Source organism: Tripterygium wilfordii, chromosome 16 (assembly GCF_013401445.1).
Source record: "Tripterygium wilfordii isolate XIE 37 chromosome 16, ASM1340144v1, whole genome shotgun sequence".
Taxonomy (NCBI): Eukaryota; Viridiplantae; Streptophyta; class Magnoliopsida; order Celastrales; family Celastraceae; genus Tripterygium; species Tripterygium wilfordii.
Genome location: NC_052247.1, coordinates 4,009,208 through 4,027,494, shown reverse-complemented (window position 1 = coordinate 4,027,494; position 18,287 = coordinate 4,009,208). Strand labels below are relative to the sequence as shown.

At 37.6% G+C, this 18,287-nt stretch overlaps 3 protein-coding genes across 4 annotated transcripts; 2 read left to right on the top strand and 1 right to left on the bottom strand.

The window, feature by feature from the left end:
* The first annotated feature begins 1,553 nt into the window (after window positions 1-1,553).
* LOC119980593 (single-stranded DNA-binding protein, mitochondrial-like) lies at window positions 1,554-4,123 on the top strand. Its single transcript, XM_038823360.1, has 4 exons — window positions 1,554-1,929; window positions 2,149-2,375; window positions 3,413-3,513; window positions 3,804-4,123. Exons 1-4 carry the CDS (start codon window positions 1,657-1,659, stop codon window positions 3,884-3,886), a joined length of 684 nt encoding a protein of 227 aa, XP_038679288.1. The 5' UTR covers window positions 1,554-1,656; the 3' UTR covers window positions 3,887-4,123.
* A 1,340-nt stretch (window positions 4,124-5,463) lies between these two features.
* LOC119981145 (zinc finger BED domain-containing protein DAYSLEEPER-like) lies at window positions 5,464-11,513 on the top strand. Of its 2 annotated transcripts, none has more exons than XM_038824185.1 (7): window positions 5,464-5,681; window positions 5,783-5,870; window positions 6,665-6,737; window positions 7,663-7,884; window positions 8,365-9,242; window positions 10,108-11,210; window positions 11,291-11,513. In XM_038824185.1, exons 2-6 carry the CDS (start codon window positions 5,859-5,861, stop codon window positions 11,017-11,019), a joined length of 2,097 nt encoding a protein of 698 aa, XP_038680113.1. In that variant the 5' UTR covers window positions 5,464-5,681; window positions 5,783-5,858; the 3' UTR covers window positions 11,020-11,210; window positions 11,291-11,513. The 2 variants fall into 2 exon arrangements, with proteins under 2 accessions (XP_038680113.1, XP_038680112.1); XM_038824184.1 differs by having other exon boundaries at window positions 5,464-5,686.
* A 1,157-nt stretch (window positions 11,514-12,670) lies between these two features.
* LOC119980990 (probable translation initiation factor eIF-2B subunit delta) lies at window positions 12,671-17,889 on the bottom strand. The gene is made up of 7 exons (XM_038823914.1): window positions 17,191-17,889; window positions 16,490-16,624; window positions 15,494-15,852; window positions 13,962-14,706; window positions 13,771-13,867; window positions 13,645-13,699; window positions 12,671-12,820 (listed from the first exon to the last, which is right to left on the bottom strand). Exons 1-7 carry the CDS (start codon window positions 17,699-17,701, stop codon window positions 12,758-12,760), a joined length of 1,965 nt encoding a protein of 654 aa, XP_038679842.1. The 5' UTR covers window positions 17,702-17,889; the 3' UTR covers window positions 12,671-12,757.
* Between the last annotated feature and the right edge of the window lie 398 nt (window positions 17,890-18,287).

Genomic DNA, 18,287 nt, shown 5'->3' with positions numbered 1-18,287 from the left:
AGAAGATGGGTTGCAAGGTAACTAATAAATACACTAAACGATCATCACAGATGTTTGATCGATCTATTTATCAAATTAAAAAAAAATGCGGATACTAATAAATAAGACTAAATGGTTATCACAGATGTTCGATCGATCTGTGATAACCATTTAGTCTTATTTATTAGTATCCACATAATTTTTTGAATTTGATAAACAGGTCGATCGAACATCTGTAATGATCGTTTAGTGTATTTATTAGAATGAGATGTGCTTAGTTAAGTAGAGGGTGCAAATAATCCTCATCAACCAATCGGTTAGTTTTATTAATGTGGAATTTTTTATGAGTACATTAAAATATTAGGATTTAATGTAAATATAATGAAGGAGATCTCATCTCATGTGAAACCCCCTAGTCCTAGCTTGAAAGTCAAGTGATGGAAGCTATAACCTAATTGCTTAATTTTTCCTGAATTGTTGGGAGTCAAGAAATAAGTAATTTAGTGTGCGGTGCAGGCTACTTAGCCGGAACAGCACATGATGATGGATCAAGATTCTACTCAGATATGGTTTGCTGTACACTAAATTAAATAAAACATATTTATATTTAGTAAAGTCAATTACTTAATTTTCCCTCAAACATGAACATGCCTAGCTATATATTTATACCATATCTATATTTGTATAGCTATTAACGAGCTAGGCCATAATGGGTCACTTCATGGGCTATTGGGCTCCAAACTTCCAGCCCATAATGGAGTAAGGCAAATAAATTTTAAAAAAATTTATCAGGTAAGGCAAAGTTAATTACAATTAGGCACCTTATACAGATATAATTACAATCGCTTTTAGTCCTGGGGACACCTTCATGGGTCAAAGTTGTGTTTGTGAGATTAGAGAATCAAATTTAATGAAACACTTAGGTTGATACCCTAATTGTAAGTTGTTAAATCTTTTTCGGGCTACAATCTATGGATTCGGGAGGTATCAAGTTTGATTGCCATTGGAGGCAATATTCTTGTAATCATGCATTAATTTTTGGCCCAATTTATCATTGGAGTAGGTCTAGTGTTCAAAAACAGTAGACCCAAAATTTTAAAAAATCATAAATGTGTAGTATTTAGCATGACGAATCTAATGGTATATTTTTTGTTCGAAACAAAAATTAAAAATCAACATGAAAAATACATGACAATTCTAAATCGTCGGATATAAACTCAAAACATTCAATATTCGATCGTGATGAATTTGATTTTTGTTTGAAACAAAAAAATTTACCGTTGGTTTCGTCATGCTAAATACTACACATTTATGATTTTTCTAAAAAAATATAAAATTTTTTGGTACATCGGATGGGTCCAGTGTTTTCAACACTCGATCGACCCCCAATCCTTTATCCTAATGGCTCGAGTCTAAACTCATATTGTATGTACAAATGGTAAACCCGTGTGTTGTTCTTGGTTTAAAAAATCAATTTTAATATGGTATTGTTATTAAAAAAATAAAAAAGAGTATTTTGTTAATTAAGCAATAATTTTAGTATTTTAAGAAGGCAAACACAAAACCTGTTCAAAAAAACATCGTCCCATTTCCTTTTAGCCAGCCACTAGGGTTTAAGGCTCTAAAACCCTAAATCACCAGAGTCACAGAGAACCAAATCATTCATTTTTCAAAACAATGGCAGGTTTGGTTGGTACCCGACTCTGTCGCTATCTTTTCTCCACAAGCCCTAAAATTTCTCAGATTTCTATGCCTTTCTCCACCAGCCTTTCGTCTCACGAGGACTCCGACCATGACAAGCCGGGCTTGGACTTGGACAACGACGCAGTTCCTGACGCATCCCAACAGCCACCACCATCATCGTCAGCATCATCACCTGAGGGATCGGGTGGAAAACGGGAGATTTATGATCGACCACTTGAGAACGGTCTTGACGTGGGTATTTACAAGGTGCATTCACTCACTCCATTGTCAACTTTTTTGGGGTTTTCCTGGTTCTTCACTTGCTTTATTGGGGTTTTGCTGATGTTGAATATTCGCCGTGCTGTCTGTTAATCTTCGTCATTGAACTTTACCCGAACCTTAATTTTGCTATGAATTGGTTATTAACTTATTATTGATGATTTTGATGGGCTTTGGTTGATCAGTTTATTTTCCGTGCGGTTTTAGGCGATTATTGTGGGGCAAGTGGGGCAGAGTCCGATAAAGAAGAAGCTGCGCAGTGGGAGGTCAGTCGCTCTGTTTTCAGTTGGAACTGGTGGAATTCGCAATAATCGCAGGCCATTGGAGAACGAGGATCCGAGGGATTATGCAAATCGATGTGCTGTTCAGTGGCATAGGGTTTCAGTATATCCAGAAAGGCTGGGGGATATTGCCGTGAAGCATGCTCTACCTGGGTGAGGTTTTACTGTGAGAGCCCCTTTTTCTGTTATTAGCAGTAAACTTCATGAAAATTTATCATACGTAACACAGTATTTATAATCATGGGATCAATTACGAGTGTTGAAGCAGATCTAAGTGAATATTTTCTTGCTTTTCGACCTATCTATAATGTTGTTTCTTAGATTTTTATAGTGTGAAAAGTGTAATTTATGACTGTATACTTGGACATTTCAATTTTACATGTCTGTTTGGTTTGGAAGGATGGCTCAGAGCTCATGGCTCCACATTGTAACTGATGTGAGGGTTTAAGCATTAAAAGTTGTGGAGTTTTATGTCTGTTACCACTTGCTATTTTTTTAAAATATTCTCTTATTTTAATTTTTTGAACGGAATATCCTTCTGTTTCAGCATTCTTAGTCCTTGTCTAGCTCAATCCTTTTACATTCTTAGGGATCATGATTTGTGAAATATAAAACTTGGACTTGAGAGTATATAGCGAAGGGCCAAGAGGTATTTAATGTCAGGTTAAGATTTGTGCTAGATATGAGGGAGGCTAGTGGTTGTTGTAGTATTCAAGATTAGTTCAGATTGCTTGTATATGTTTTGTTAATTTTCTCATGTCGAATGTTCAATGAGAGGATACTTACTCAACTAGACAAGTTTCTCCTTTGTTACCATGAAACTTTTTCAATCTTCATCCAATCTTGCTTAGTTATTGGTGTATTTATCTCTCTTTCTGTCGTTGTAAATTATTTGTAGCATAATTAGAAATGTCACAAACAAATATGTGCCTGTCTGATTTACTTAACTTTTACAACTTGAGTTGTCTGTGTGACTCATAGTTTCTTCTTGGTAGTTTCATTTTCCTCCTTGTATTTTCAACCTTCTTGTTGTGGCATACCTCAATGATTTTCTTGTTGCCATAAAAGTATGATTTTCACTGCCACTTTTGATTATTATAGTCTGGAAAGGATTGCTGTGCTTGACTCTATGTCCCCTGTAACTTGCATTTGTGAAATCTCTTAATGTCTTCTATTTTGGTTTGTTGCAGTTCAATTATATATTTGGAGGGAAACCTGGAGACCAAAATCTTCACCGATCCAATTACTGGTCTTGTTCGACGGATAAGAGAGATTGCAATACGTCAAAATGGTACATTTGACAAGCTTCAATCCATCTAATTAATTTTGCAAGTTAGAAAATCTCCTTGATTGGCCGTGGGCATATGGAATCTCTTCCTCTCTCTATTTACTTATCTGAAAAAAAAAAAATTGTGCATGTGAGTGAGAGAGAGGGAGTCTACTGTTGTGGAAGGACAGACAGCGAAAATTATGCCGCTGTCCCTTTTGATGTAGGCATGCTATTGATATAGAATTATGTATATGCATATTTTGATTATGGTCACTGCCATCTTTAGATTTAATGTCTCAAAATTTATGTAGGTCGTCTTGTGTTTCTCGGCAAAGGTGCTGAGGATGACAATCAATCACGTTCATCAGAATTTAAGGGCGTTGGCTATTACTAGATCAGATGGAAGGATGAATTTCTCAGGGTTTACTCGACATTCAAAAAGAACTTTATTCTCAAATTTGTAATTATTTTGAATCTTTCCAAGTCTGCATTTTGTTTCTGTATTTGATGTAGCATTGATGTTATGGAAGCAGGAAATGCTGGGGAATTACACTGACATTTGTTTGACCAATAAACCAATGGAAATTACTGATTAGTTGCCTATTAGGAGTATCTTTGAACTGTTTCTGCAGCAGTGGTTTTCAATACAACACTGGCCCCTCCTGTTGGTCATCTTGCAGCTTGTTTGTTTTTGTTTGTTTTTCCAGCCTAACATGGTTTGTTTTGTTTGACTGGATGACACAGTAACTGCAGTGATGTCTATATTAGAAGGGCAATTAGCTGCTTCTACACATGTTTGTGGTAATTGGAGTAACAACTCAACATTTCATTTCATGATAGCAAATGTTCAACTTAGCCCCATAAAATAGTCGTGGAATTTATAAACACCGGACGACATTAGATCACACAAGGAAATTACAAACATCGGATTAAACCAAACTATACCATGATATACCTGAGCATATTAAGCAAACAAAAAAAGAAAAGGCAAAAAACAATAGTTAGTTCTGTAATAAGAATATTTGCTCCCCCTTTTCATCATGTCTAAGAACCCCATCACTATGCACCAAATATTTGTTGTCGGAACACATAAGAAATAACTAATAATCAAGAAGTCTTGACATATGTATGAGATCTAGTTTTGTGAAAAAGACCTGAATCAAAACCTTATTCAACACAAATACAAAGATATTATAGTAGATTTGCTATTACTAAGGAGGAGGAATTAAGGCAAGAAAGGCTCGACACCTTCCTCCTCGCCTTCCCCTGAGATTTTTTTTTATGTGCGAGATAAAAGAGAGAGAGAGGCAGCTAAGTTTTTTTTGAGAGAGAATTGTCTTTGAATTTGTCTCGCATTCACTATCTCGATTTGTGTATTATATAATTTTATTATGCTTCCACAATAATCTATTAGATTATTTTTGTCATGCAAATTTATGAAAACCCGTGTGTATGATTTTTTAAAATTTTTTTTAGAAAAAAGATAGGTATTAAAAAATTAAAATATCTCAAACTTCGTTTTTCTTGGATTGTCGATTTGAAGTTTGAACTCAACAAATTGAAATATTTTAAACAACGGTATGTAAGTTGAAACACTAATTAATTATCTTTCGGTGTAGAAAAGTGATATTAACTCCTATAAACTAATTTGAATGTTTTTAGCTGGCTGCGTCCGACTCTTGCGGGCTTATAAAAACACCTTACGGCTTATATGGGTTTTTTTACTCATTAATACTAAAAACTATAAAAAAAAAGAAGAGACAAAAAGACAGCTTGGCTTGGTACTCCGATACGAAACCGAGTTGCCCAACCCAGCCGAGCCACTGACTCGCATACACAGATCTTTTTAGACGCGAAAAAGTAAGCCGCCGCCGTTACGTCATCTTTCACTAACTAACCGGCGTAGCTGCACAAAGAGAAGTCGACAACTTTTTATTTATTATTTTTTAAAAAAATCTTAAATGGTAGTATTTGTGTGTCTTTGTTTCTCTGTCTTCTGGTCACGGCTCAGATCCGGCTTAGATCCATAGCCAATCTTTCCATTTTAAGCCCTCTCTCTGCATCTGGCTTCCATCTCTCCCTCCAGTCTTTCTCGCGCGCTTTCATTTTCTTTCAGTCTCTTTGCTTCTTCAGTGTTCTCTTCCCTTTGTTGATGTTCAAGACTCCAATCATCGCCGATCAAACCTATGTTGAGGTTACTGATTATCACTAGCTCTCCTTTCTCTCTCTGTGACTCTCTCCTTTTCCGTCTCAAAATTTGTAATTTACTTGCATTTTTGTTGTTGTCCAGGTTATAGTTCGAAATTGAAACTAAATTGACAAGGATCAGTGATTCGGTGCTCGCGCCTCTGCTTCTTTCATTTCTCATGAACTTTGGGGTAACAAATTACAGCTTCGAATTTTGTTTGACGAGTTAAATCTATGACGTTATTAGTTGAATTGTTAATTTTAGGTGTTTAGCTCCCGGACTCGGATTACTTTATTTATTCTTTCTATAATCATGTTTGTAAATTGTAATATGGTGTTTTTATCCTTCAAAAGTTTGTTTTAAGCTTGATTCTGGTTAATACTGGATTCAGGGATCTGGCAAGAATAGGATAAATAGTTCGATGGGCTTTTGTTAGAAACATTAAGAGTGTTTGGATTGAGGGATTTGGAGGGGAGGGAAGAGAAAGGGAAGGGAGTTTCTTTTGAATTCCTTTGTTTGGATAGTTTATGAAAAATTAAGGAGAGGGATTTGAAGAGAATTGGGAAATATTTCATTAAATTTTTGTCAAAATTCCTCCCAAAAATGGGGTCATTTGTTGGGAAGGGATGGCTAATTAAGTTATTTATAAGTTAAAAGCCTATTTTATCATTGTATATAATACTTTAACATACAAATAAGGATAAATTAGTAAATTGAACCAATTTTCTTTCTTTTCTTTTTCATCTATAACATGAGAGGGAAAAATATTATACCTTTCCTTCTCTCCCGTTCCCTTTTCTTCCCTTCCTTTCCCCCCAAATCCCTCAATCCAGAAACACTCTAAATATTTGTTTCGCATGAAAACTTGATGAACTCATCTAATAATCTATTTTTTTTTTTAAAATTATTTTTTCCTTCTCCCTATGTTGAATACTTGCTGTCTGAGGTGATGTGGTTTCTAACTATTTGTGTGGAACTTTTCAGACAGTTACAGTTACTGAGAAAACTGAGAACGAAATGGACTGGAATGTGAACACCACTTATAAAACTTACAAAGGTACATATACCATATGCATGCGCTTTTGCTTTAATCATCATTTATGTTTGATGTTATACGTGGATGTTGACAAGGCAAGTGCTGAGTTCAAAATTCAAATAATTGAACATATTTAAAGTGTAGTCAGCCAGCTTCATGACTTTGCTTAGGTTGTACTTATGAATTTTTTCTTTTCTCCTGGTTACATGCACTGAGTTGTTTGCCTTTCTTTAGATGAATAGGGCTGTGTTGTTTCACCTTTACCTCTGCATTGTTTGCACCATAGTGGATGGTTATGTTTCTTTTGGTTGTTTTCTGATGTGAAATTCATAATTTCAAACATGTGTGTGTCTTCTTTGTTGCTATATCCATATAATAGGAGCAGAGGTCAAATATGATGGTGTTGGATTGTATAAGAAAAGTAAGGTGAAAAATATTTCTGACTCTTACTGCTAAGCTTGCATTGTGGCGATGTCTTCATGCGGGATTTTCTATCTCTTTTAGTTGCAAAAGAATAGTGCCCTTTAGGCCTTCGTCACAACTACTACCATAACATTATCTTTTTGCAAACAGTTGTCACTGGTGTTACACTACAACAGCTCGCTGGAACATATTTGAAGGGTCTGATTGAAAAAAAGATCTTGTATGAGAAGTATGGATTGTTGATGTTGCTGGTTTTGTCTTACATTTTGATCATTGGTGTTTAAAAATTTTCAAATCAGTAGTCTCAGCTCCAGTGAGTTTGTGTTGAAATGCATTTTTTGTATAGTATTCTTTATGGCTTTTCATTACATGCTTGCATTGAAGGATTCAAGTTTCGTTTACCAAACTGTTTCTGGAACATTGTAGCTATATACTTCCATTTAAGTGTGGAACAAAGGTTTACAATTTGAGGGGTTGTATGCCATAAAACTCTATTCTTCTCTAATTGTGCTTCTTTGTGTAGATATGGAAACAAAATCCATGATGGATATGGCGCTCATTCCAAACATTGATCCCATTGATATTGGACTTGGTTCCTCGGAAAAGGGGAATGTTACTCCTTCAGTCAAAACAAGAAAGAAAACTATGACATCTGTCTATCTCAAGTTTTTTGAGACAGCTCCTGATGGGAAAAGTAGGAGATGCAAGTTTTGTGGACAGAGTTATTCAATTGCTACTGCTACAGGTAATAATCTGCTTCTGGTCTTTGTTTCCCCTCCCTTTTGAAATCTTTGTTGTACTATGGGACAAACCTGCTGCCATACACATTATGAGTTTTGTGAGAGTTTGAGTTTTATTTTCTCCCTCCCTCCCTCCCTCTCTCTGTATCTATCTATCTCTCTCTCTCTCTCTTCCCACACTGGCTCTGACTCAAGCTTAGACCTTGGAGGGGTAAACTGCAAACGAAACCATGTGCTCTTGAGGGGGCTTTGAAAGAGTGGTACGAGGTTCACTCAACTCCACATACACTTGACATTTATGTCTAAAAGGCTATATTCCAGAGTAGATCATGCAAATTAGCTTTTTTCCTTTCTAACCATTTCATTTTCATCTGTATAAACTTTGACGATTCACAAGATTAGAGTGGACAGGAGCTTAATACCTCGGCTACCAATGTCTTTAAAGCCCGTATATCTATAACAATGATTTCCCTATGTTGTGGAAGGTAATTTGGGGAGGCACCTAAGTAACAGGCATCAAGGATATGATAAGTCAGGAGATGTTGTCCCCAGTAGCTCAGCACCACAATCCACCCCTGTTGTAATCAAGAAATCTCAACCACAAGGGAAAGGACCTCAGGTTGATTATGATCATCTGAATTGGCTGCTCATTAAATGGCTTATTTTAGCTTCTCTTCCTCCTTCAACCTTGGAAGAAAAATGGCTGGTGAACTCGTTTAAGTTTCTCAATCCTGCAATCCACCTTTGGCCAGGTGAGAAGTACAAAGCAGTCTTATGTGAAGTTTTCAGGTGCATGCAGGACGATGTGAGGGCGTGTTTGGAACAGGTTTGTTCTATGGTTTCAATAACCCTTGACTTTTGGACTTCATATGAACAAATTTGTTTCATGAGTGTCACATGCCAATGGATTGATGAAAACTGGGCATTCCAAAAGGTTCTTCTTGATGTATGTCGCATATCATACCCTTCTGGTGGTAATGAGATATACCACTGCCTGATAAAGGTTCTCAAGATGTATAACATTGAGAATAGAGTCCTTTCTTGTACCCATGACAACAGCCAAAGTGCTATTCATGCTTGCCATACTCTAAAAGAGGCTTTGGATGCTCAGAAAGTGGCCCCATTCTGTTATATCCCTTGTGCTGCACATACGCTGAACATGATTATTGATGATGGATTAAGAACAACCAAACCAGTCATATCCAAGATCAGGGAGTTTGCTTTAGAATTAAATGCATCTGGGGAGATCTCAGAGGATTTTATTCAGTTTGCAACAGCTTATCAAGAAGGTAGTTGGGAATTTCCTCTTGACACTTCGGCACGCTGGAGCGGCAATTACATGATGCTTGACATTGCACGCAAGGTATGTTTTCTTATATGCTCTTCTTAGGATATGAAAAAAGTACTCTCTTGACACTTCGCTCTATCTTTTCTTATGTGCTCTTCTTGCATCAAGTTGCATGCCCGAGTTTTTAGCGACAGTCACTCTTGTTGTAGTAAAGAAAGTTTGCAGCACCCCTTGCTATCTTCTCGTCGGGCGCATCAAAAATTGAGGTGGCATTTTGCTCAAAGCATCATCAAATGTCTGTTCCTGGTGGCTTAGATTGAGTGGTGCGTGTGTTGTTCTTAAGCAAACAAATGGTTGTCGCAGTGAATATCCTAGAAAAAAATTGATTGGTGAAGGCTAGAAAGGCTAATATCTACCAGTTATTTTTGATTTCTTAGACTGATACGTACTCTTCCAATTCTTACTGCCATAAATTTGGGCAATTTTTGTCGTGATTCATAAGTTAATACAGATTGTGGAAAGATATTAATTGGAAGTTCAGTATGACATCAACTGTAGATGAATTCCATGACAAACAGAGGAGAGGAGTTAATATGATTCTAAAAACATATCGAAATCATTTCATGTTTTGTTTATTTTTATTAGAAAGTGAGTAAATTGATTTCCCTAAGCATACAATGCCTGTATATGTGAGCATGTATATCTGTATTTGTGTGTGCGGTGTGCGCTTGTCTGTTTCTGTGGTGGTTGTGTGTTTGCACCTACTATGTATAGCGCATGAGTCACTAGATCTTATTCATGCATTCCCCTGCCCCCCCTCCCTCAACCCTCCATCCCCCTCTCATTCAGATTGAGTCGAAGCTTCACCCACCAATTTTCGCATTCATTCTCATGCATGGCCACTGAAAGTAAAAATTGAGTAAATTAATTTGTGATGCAGGCAGAAAAGTCAATGGATGCAGTTATCAGGAAGTACAAGGAAACACTAGGCAGTAGGCTACTGCTAAACTCTGCGGAGAAAAATGCAGTTATGATCATACAAGGATACTTAGAGCCCTTCTACAAAACCACAAACAACATCTGCACAAATAAGGTGCCCACAATTGGGCTGGTTCTCTTTTTTATGGATCACATTTCTGAAACAATCACTATCTGCAGAGAGTCCCGTCATAGTCCAGACTGGCTAAAAAATGCTGCTGAAGACATGGCTAAGAAGGCCAGGAATTATGGCAACCAGGTTTCTAACATATTCACATACATGACAGCAATTCTCGATCCCAGAATCAAAAGTGAGCTTATCCCTGAGAGTCTCAACAAAGAAAATCATCTTGAGGAAGCAAGGACCCACTTCATGAGAAATTACTCTACCAGCCACTTCTCAAATGTGACAGTTTATGGTGCTCAAGAGATTGGAGATGGAGGGAGTGTTTCTTTTGCAGAGGAAATTGCTCGAAAGAAGCGAAGGCCAAGCATGAACAATGCCACCGACGAGCTCACTCAGTATCTATCAGAACCTCTTGCTCCTATACCAACAGATGTTCTGGAGTGGTGGAAAATCAACAGTACACGCTACCCTCGGCTCTCTGTAATGGCTCGGGATTTTCTGGCTGTGCAGCCTATTTCAGTAGCACCGGAAGGACTTTTCTGTGGTAAAGGTGATGAAATAGATAAGCAACGGTTATGTATTCCACATGATAGCACACAAGCCATCCTTTGTATTAGATCGTGGACACAAGTTGGCTTCAAATTGAAGTATAAATCAACTGAGATAGACTACGAGAGGTTGATGGAACTGGCGGCGGCTGCAGCAGCAGATAATATTGCCACTGGTTTTGATAAGAAACACAAATGATGATAGAAATATGTTGCAGAATGAGTCGAGGAAACTGTAATTTAGTCATTGGAAGCTTAGGGCTTTTCCTTCTCATTGTTGTATGTAGGAAGCAGGAGAAAATATTTATTGATGTACAGTTCAGAACTGTGAGAATGCTAACCGGAGAGGTTTATGACCAAGCATATCAGCTCTCAACTAAATACGGGAAGGTTCGTTGAATTCCCTACCTTCAATTTTTATTTTTGGTCTAGGCTATCATTTGATTTTCCTGACCTCGTCTACCCATCAGGTGCTGCAATGAAGTGGAGATGCCATGACTAAAATTTCATGGTTGGTACATTTGGCTTGTAGAGAACTGTCCATGGATAGAGAGTTTCCTCCCCTTGCTTTGTTCATCATATATGCATTTAGTGGAGCTTGATTTTCATCATTGTATTGCCAACTTTTCTCGATGTTCTAACTTTCAATATACAGTATGACTAATAAGCTATTGAGACAGATGATGGCAGGCATGAGGTTGGAGATTGGCCATTACCAAGTAGCCAAAACAATTTGATTGGTATGCCGGCGCTTGGAGGGATCGTCAGCTATTATTCCTTTTGAGATAATATCCCTCTTATCCAGACGCGGATGCTATAAAGCTAACCATGGTATATTCCGGCAAAAGAACGAGTAAGCATGTTTGTTATACTCTATTGCAAGTGGGATGAGAGGGGCTTCAATTCATGGCTCCAATTTCAGTTCTAATTCTCCCCGAAAGTCATGTTACATCATGATTTTTGTTTTTGAAAATGACATAATATTAGAGTTTAGGAGTTAGAAATTAATGTTTAGGGTTTATAATTTAGGATTTAGGGTTTAGAACTTAATTTTAATATTTGGGGTTTAGAAATTAAGGTTTAAGGTTTAGAATTTAGTATTTAGAATTTTTTTTCCCGAAATCAACTACTCTTATAGTATAACATTATGAACATCAAAATACTTAATCACACATTTTAATTCATGATTTAACATGATTTTGAGGATAATTAGAACCGAAATTGGAGTCCGGAATTGAAGTCCCTTATCCCATTGCGACTTCTGGTTTTCCACAAAAAAAGTCTTTTCGTTGAATGATGTTGGTCAATTCTTGCTAATACCATAAAGCCGTTAAGTTGTGCTCTGGATTCTTCTTGGAATGATCAGGTAATTATAAAGACTCTGTAACCCTATACTCCGCCATACAGAGGCCAAAAAAAAAAAAAAAAACCCTATATTTCTCGAGCAGCGAAACAATTTCTCCCCTCCCCCTTCAGTTTATTGGATCCAGACAAGCCAATGTGTTGGCCTGCACGGAACCAATCTCCAATAAGCTCCCATGCAATAGCCAGATAACGCATTTAGAAGACAACACAATAGAATGGATAAATCTGATCAACATTTTATTAGAAGATAAAATAAAATTCTAGTTAATATTCCAATAAGAAGCTTGAAGCAGCTTGCACACCAGAAAATCCAAGTATATACAAGGAATAAATTATGCAATTATAGAAATTCTATGAAATCAACTGCAAAATCGTATACAGTAAGAACTGCTAGGTGAGTCAAAAAAATTGTAGGTAAAAAAGCTATAGCAGCCAAAAATGATCAACCAGTTCTGAGTAAAAAAAAAAACTATAATGCTTTATAGTTTATTCTCCCATGAGCCCAAACCTTCCTGGCATGTAAGCTTGGATTTCACAAGAACAAAAGGATGCAGAGGAAAATTGTTAGATTTCTACATCCACAGGTGCTCCCTGTTATATTCACGGACAATGACAGGCACGCTTGTAGGTGGGATCTACAAAAAAAAAATCATAAAAGTTGAATAAGGAAGCTTATGAAAGAAAACAGGCCAGCTATAACAATCAATGCCAGACATCATTAATCAGCTACTGAATAACATAGGAAGCCATAGTTCCATCATAAAAAAAATACGAATAGAATTAGATTTTACAGGTTAATACCACAAAATCTATGGACGATTTTGCAGCATTAGCAAATGCTCATCAGCTTACCCATAGCTGACAAGTTCAACTAGCAGTCACTTTCAAGAACTTAAAAAACCGGCAATTCAATAACAAATAAGAAAACGTGAACGGAGTTGAAGTTTCTACCAAAATTTTATACATACAGCATAGAACCAAGCTTCAAAATTGTATTCCAAACTTGTTTGAAGATGTCCCAATGCAAAATAGAACCTATGCTCGGGCCCCCCAATTGTATTTATAACTTCTTTCCCATTGCAAAATAGAACCATGCCTCTCAATTGTATTCAGAACTTATTTGAAGATGTTCAATTACAAAGTAGACCATCTCAAGGTTAGAATTTTGTTATGCTGTATGAACCCGATCAAGTATCTTATGTCCCTCAGGCTAACACAAATGCATGAGTAATGCCACTCTATTGGAATCACAGTCAGGGTAGCACAATATAATTGGTATCCCTCATGTAGGTTTATCAATTTAGGAAATGCTTACACTATCAAAAACAATTTCTTGGCAAATATTAATGGAGAGAGAATCTGCAACGCAATATACAAAGTATAATCAACAAACCCTAGCGGCTACCATGCTTACATGCACAAGACAAGGAATTCTCAAGGTTTTCACATAATGACCTACCATGCCATAATCCGTGATGATAAGAGAGATATAATCTGAAGGACTGGCATCATACCTGAAAAGTTAATCATTAAGAAATTATACCACTTTCATTTACCTTTCAATCATAAATTATCTGAAACTTACAATAAATTAAGAAGTTGAAGATTCTCCGTATTGGACAAATCATCAAGGTAATTCACATCAGTTCTCCCATGTATCTTTGCAATTGCATCTGGGTCACCTACCAGACAATTTGATGGGTGGTCAAACAAAAGCTTGTGGATTCAGAATGAAAATCGACATCTGTTTACATAGAGGTTAAAAAAGAGGCATACCTAGCTCATTTGAACATATAGAATCAAGCAGTACCCTTTCGTGAAATTTATATGCTTCACAGCAAATCAAGACCGGAACATGGAATGCATGAGCGACCATGGCAACACATGAAGTTCCGATCCTTGAATATACAGTACCATTAGACAAAACAGAGGATGCACCTAGAAAAACACGGGTCACCTCATGCATAATGTAAGAAACAGCATTAATGTGAGTATAGGTACAACTCAGGCCCTTTGAAATCAACCTACGAAGCAACGCTTGGCCTTCAAGCTTTGGATGTGAGTCTACTACAACAACATGGAACTGTTTCCCAAGTTCATGGGCATATAATAGAATCATTTCCACGACACAAGATGATCCATAGGTCAGGAGCACATCCCCATCCCTTATTTTTGTAACGGCGTGTCTAACTATGACCTTGTCAGCAAGTACCATCTTCTCGTTGATGAAGTGATCAATCTCAGAACAAAGGGCTGCTTTTGCTTCTGATTCAGCAAGGTCTAAAGGTAGCTTGGCAATTCGGCTCTTTAGAAACCTGATTGCATTTCCCATGCTCATAGAAAGCGGCCGGCATTCAATCAAAAATGAAACATAACTACTGATTTTTGCAGTTAAATCTCTAATAAGAGTCTTTTCAGTTGGGGTAGAGTAGTCCCTAAGGGCTTCTTGAAATGCCTGAAGCATTGCAATACAACGGGCATTACCCCCAGATATATCTCCAGCCAAAAATTGTAATCCAACCTGAAAAGTTTGTAAAACATCAGTAAAAAGGAAATAAATTAAATTCCCATTTAGCTCATAGGAAGGATTGAAAGATAATGCGATAATCTTCTTTTGTTTCACTTTAATAGCTAGAGCCCAGATAACATATGTTTGGCATGCAAAATGAGAATGCATGGTGAAATGAAACAAGAATATTCTTCAGATGACTATAGTACCCCCTCATTTTCAGACTTCAGAGCAATCGGAATTGGTCGTTAAAAGGTACGACTCCCCCTTGCTTATACAACAAATTACAATGCATTAAAAAAATTTAAAAATATATAATTATTCATTTTAGTAATTTTTTACCATACTTTTCAATATAATATTTTTTATCACGTATGCCTCCCATTAATTGTGTAGTATTATTTATTGGCAGTCTAAGAAAAAAGGAATGCCTAGAAACGTTTTAACCAAATCAGAGAACAAGGCACATCGTTCATGTTGTTTTTGTTAAACCAGTTTAACCAATTTTTTAAAAAAACTAAAACTGTAATCTGCTAAAAAATCTATTATTGGAATAGAGTTTTTGTCCCCTTAAACGAAGGTTGAAAGAGTCAATTAACAAATGCATAAGCATTGTACCCTCAAAATGGTCATTCAAATGTGAAAAATACTAGGTTGATTCCACCCAACCACATTACATAAGCCTATTGAATAGGGCGCAGGTGAACGCTCATGTTTCAAAACATAACTCTAATGGCATCAAGTTAAATGTGTCAGAATGATCAATATTCAATACAATAAATTAGCTAAATGAAACTACCTTGTAAACAGCTGGATGCATTGGGTAAAGCTGGAAAAATTTGGACTCAAGATCAGGAAGTTGTGTTCCCCATTCATATTGCGGCAAATGCCGGAACAATTCAACTCGGTTCCTCGCCTCCGTTTGATTCACCACTGCACGCCTTTTAGCCTTCTCCACTCTATTCTTATCATCAAATTGCATCCGTGGGGGAGGCACATCTTTCTTTCTTTCCCTCTCAGGTTGACGATCAACTCCTTTCTTCTCAGAAGCTGCAACTGATGATGCAGCTGGAGGACCCTCTTTCCTCTGGGGTGGCTGTTTCACAGCTTTACCAGAAGGAGCTGCCTTAGATACAGCAGCAGATTTGTTTCCCTCGACTACAAAATTACCATTGATGAGGAACAGAAGCAGATGATAATGCATCATCCATATTTACACATTCAAAATGTGCCATCGATAACAAATAAAATGCATCATACGTATTTACATATGATTCTTTCAGTAAGTTAACATCATGCTTAATGTAAATTGGCCTTAAAAATAACGGTGGCCCAGCTTAGAAAAATAAAGGTGTCCCTGCTTTTTTGAGGTAAGAAGTGGTAGGGAGCAAAAAATTTTCACCAATCAATATATAATATCAGTGAACCACAAAACCAAATTATAAAGACAGACAATGATTTTTTTCAGAATGCATGACGTAGATGATGATGAATCAACTGTGTACCATAATGTGTTTAGAAAAGTTACACGCTTGCAAAGTCCTAAAACCACAACTGTAGGCCCTAGAACACAAAATAAAAGCCTGGTAAACCACAACTCATTTTTAAAAATGATGCAAGCAGCTTCTCTAAAGAAAGAAATTTTCGTGGAAGACAATTAGACCATATCATAAACATCTGTGCACCAGAGGTAGGGGCGGTATTTCAAATTTTAGCAGACTGATCAAACAATATTCATATAATACTTGAGGTTGTTTTTAAGCAGTCAGAAAGAATAAATATCATCCACTCAAACCTTTTCCTGTAGCTTTTGCAGCTCGTTGCGACTCCTGCAAAGCACGCCTCTCAGCTCTTGTCGTTTTAGCTTTCACTGGCTTTGAACTTGATGTCAGCACATCCTGCACTCCAGCAACAGCCCCTCCACTTTTTTCTGCAAGTAAGATTTTTTTCTCTCCAATTATGCAAGCAAAATATCACAGAGAAACATAGGCCCTAAAAGATGACTATGAATGATCAATAATCCATAGCACAATGATTAGCTTGTCAAAGACGAACATAATGGAAAAGGAAACAGCTACTAGGCAACCACAATAATAACCAGTCAAAAGCCAAACCCAGTAAAACACCTAATCATTCAAGATGTCATGCTCCTTAGAGGCAGAAATATGAAATTGCTCACTAATCCTAAGCCTCCAACATCCCGAATCTCCATTGATTACAAGGAAGTTGAATTCTCCAACTAATACTAGAAGCACACTGGATTGAGGATAACAGTTCTTCAAACCACTTCTCTGAGAAAGCGAAGCGCAGACTTCCAGTCAAATTCAGAATTGCTCTAACAGCTGATTAAAAAAAACAAAAGTTTCTCTAACTAACATTGTGGCTATAGTGCTCGCACAGAGCCTTTACTTGAACCGACGCAAGTTCAACTCCACCAATTGCCGCATTATATGAAAAAAGAGTATAAACATGCACAAAACATCAACAAACATGTACCTGGCGCTGCAGGAGGCTTCTTCAATTCAACAGGTGTAGCTGTAGCTGTAGCTGTAGCTGCCAATGCCTCCGACGATGATTGCAGCGACGTCAAATCAAAGCCGCCGCCAGGGAAACTCGAAGCTAATTTTGTGGAATCACTCCTGCTAAACCACCCAAGCCCTTGAGTCGAGGCAGCATCCTCTGATAACTCTTCGTCGCGCAGCAGCGACTCCGAGGTGTTGAAGCTTCCCACGGGGATATTATCTCCTGCGTTTGGTCGTCGGTATGCCGAGTCCGGCACTGGAACAGCGGCTGTGACGCGAGAAGTAAGGTTGTCAGAGAGGTGACGCGGCGGCGGAATCATGACTGGTGACAGAGAGTTGCTGGCGGGAGAATCCGACAGCGGAGGTGAGCCAGACCCCGTCGGCCCGGACTGAGTCCGAATCGGTTGCACCGGCGGATCGTTGGGTGCGAAGAACCCCACCTGCCTCACCTTGGGAACAGTACGGGGAACGCGACGGGCGTCCATGGAAGTTTTGTCGCAAATTCGCAATCGCTAGGGCTGTGTGGCTCTAATTAATCTGATAGATGACCTTGATAGAATTGTGGCTTCGGAGTCCATGAAGAGAATTTAGGGCTTCATCATTCGAGGTTTAATGCTGATTTAATGGAAATAGATTGCGTAAAGGTTGCCATAATACGAATTGCATCCGCAGAGAATATAATGGTGCGATTTATTGTCATAAATAATATTATCTTTTATTTAAAATAGAATAAAAGAATAACACATACCAGCCATTTAAAATTTCTTCTTTTACAAAGCCCTTGCAATATTCTGCAATTTTGGTGGGGGGTGGGGGTGGCCGAGGTCGGAGGGCCAGGCCCTGAACCGGGCGGAAATAGATTAAACATTGATTGGTGATGAGAATATTTTTTATCAACTAAGAAAGACATATTATAACTTACCTCAGCAGTTTTACACATTGCCTCGCACCTATTTAGATCGTCAAAAAACACCACACTCTCAAACGGATCTACTAGTAAAAAACACAAACATGTCTATTTCGGTGACCGGAGTTGCTATAACCAATCAGTAACACATCTTCATGATTTTC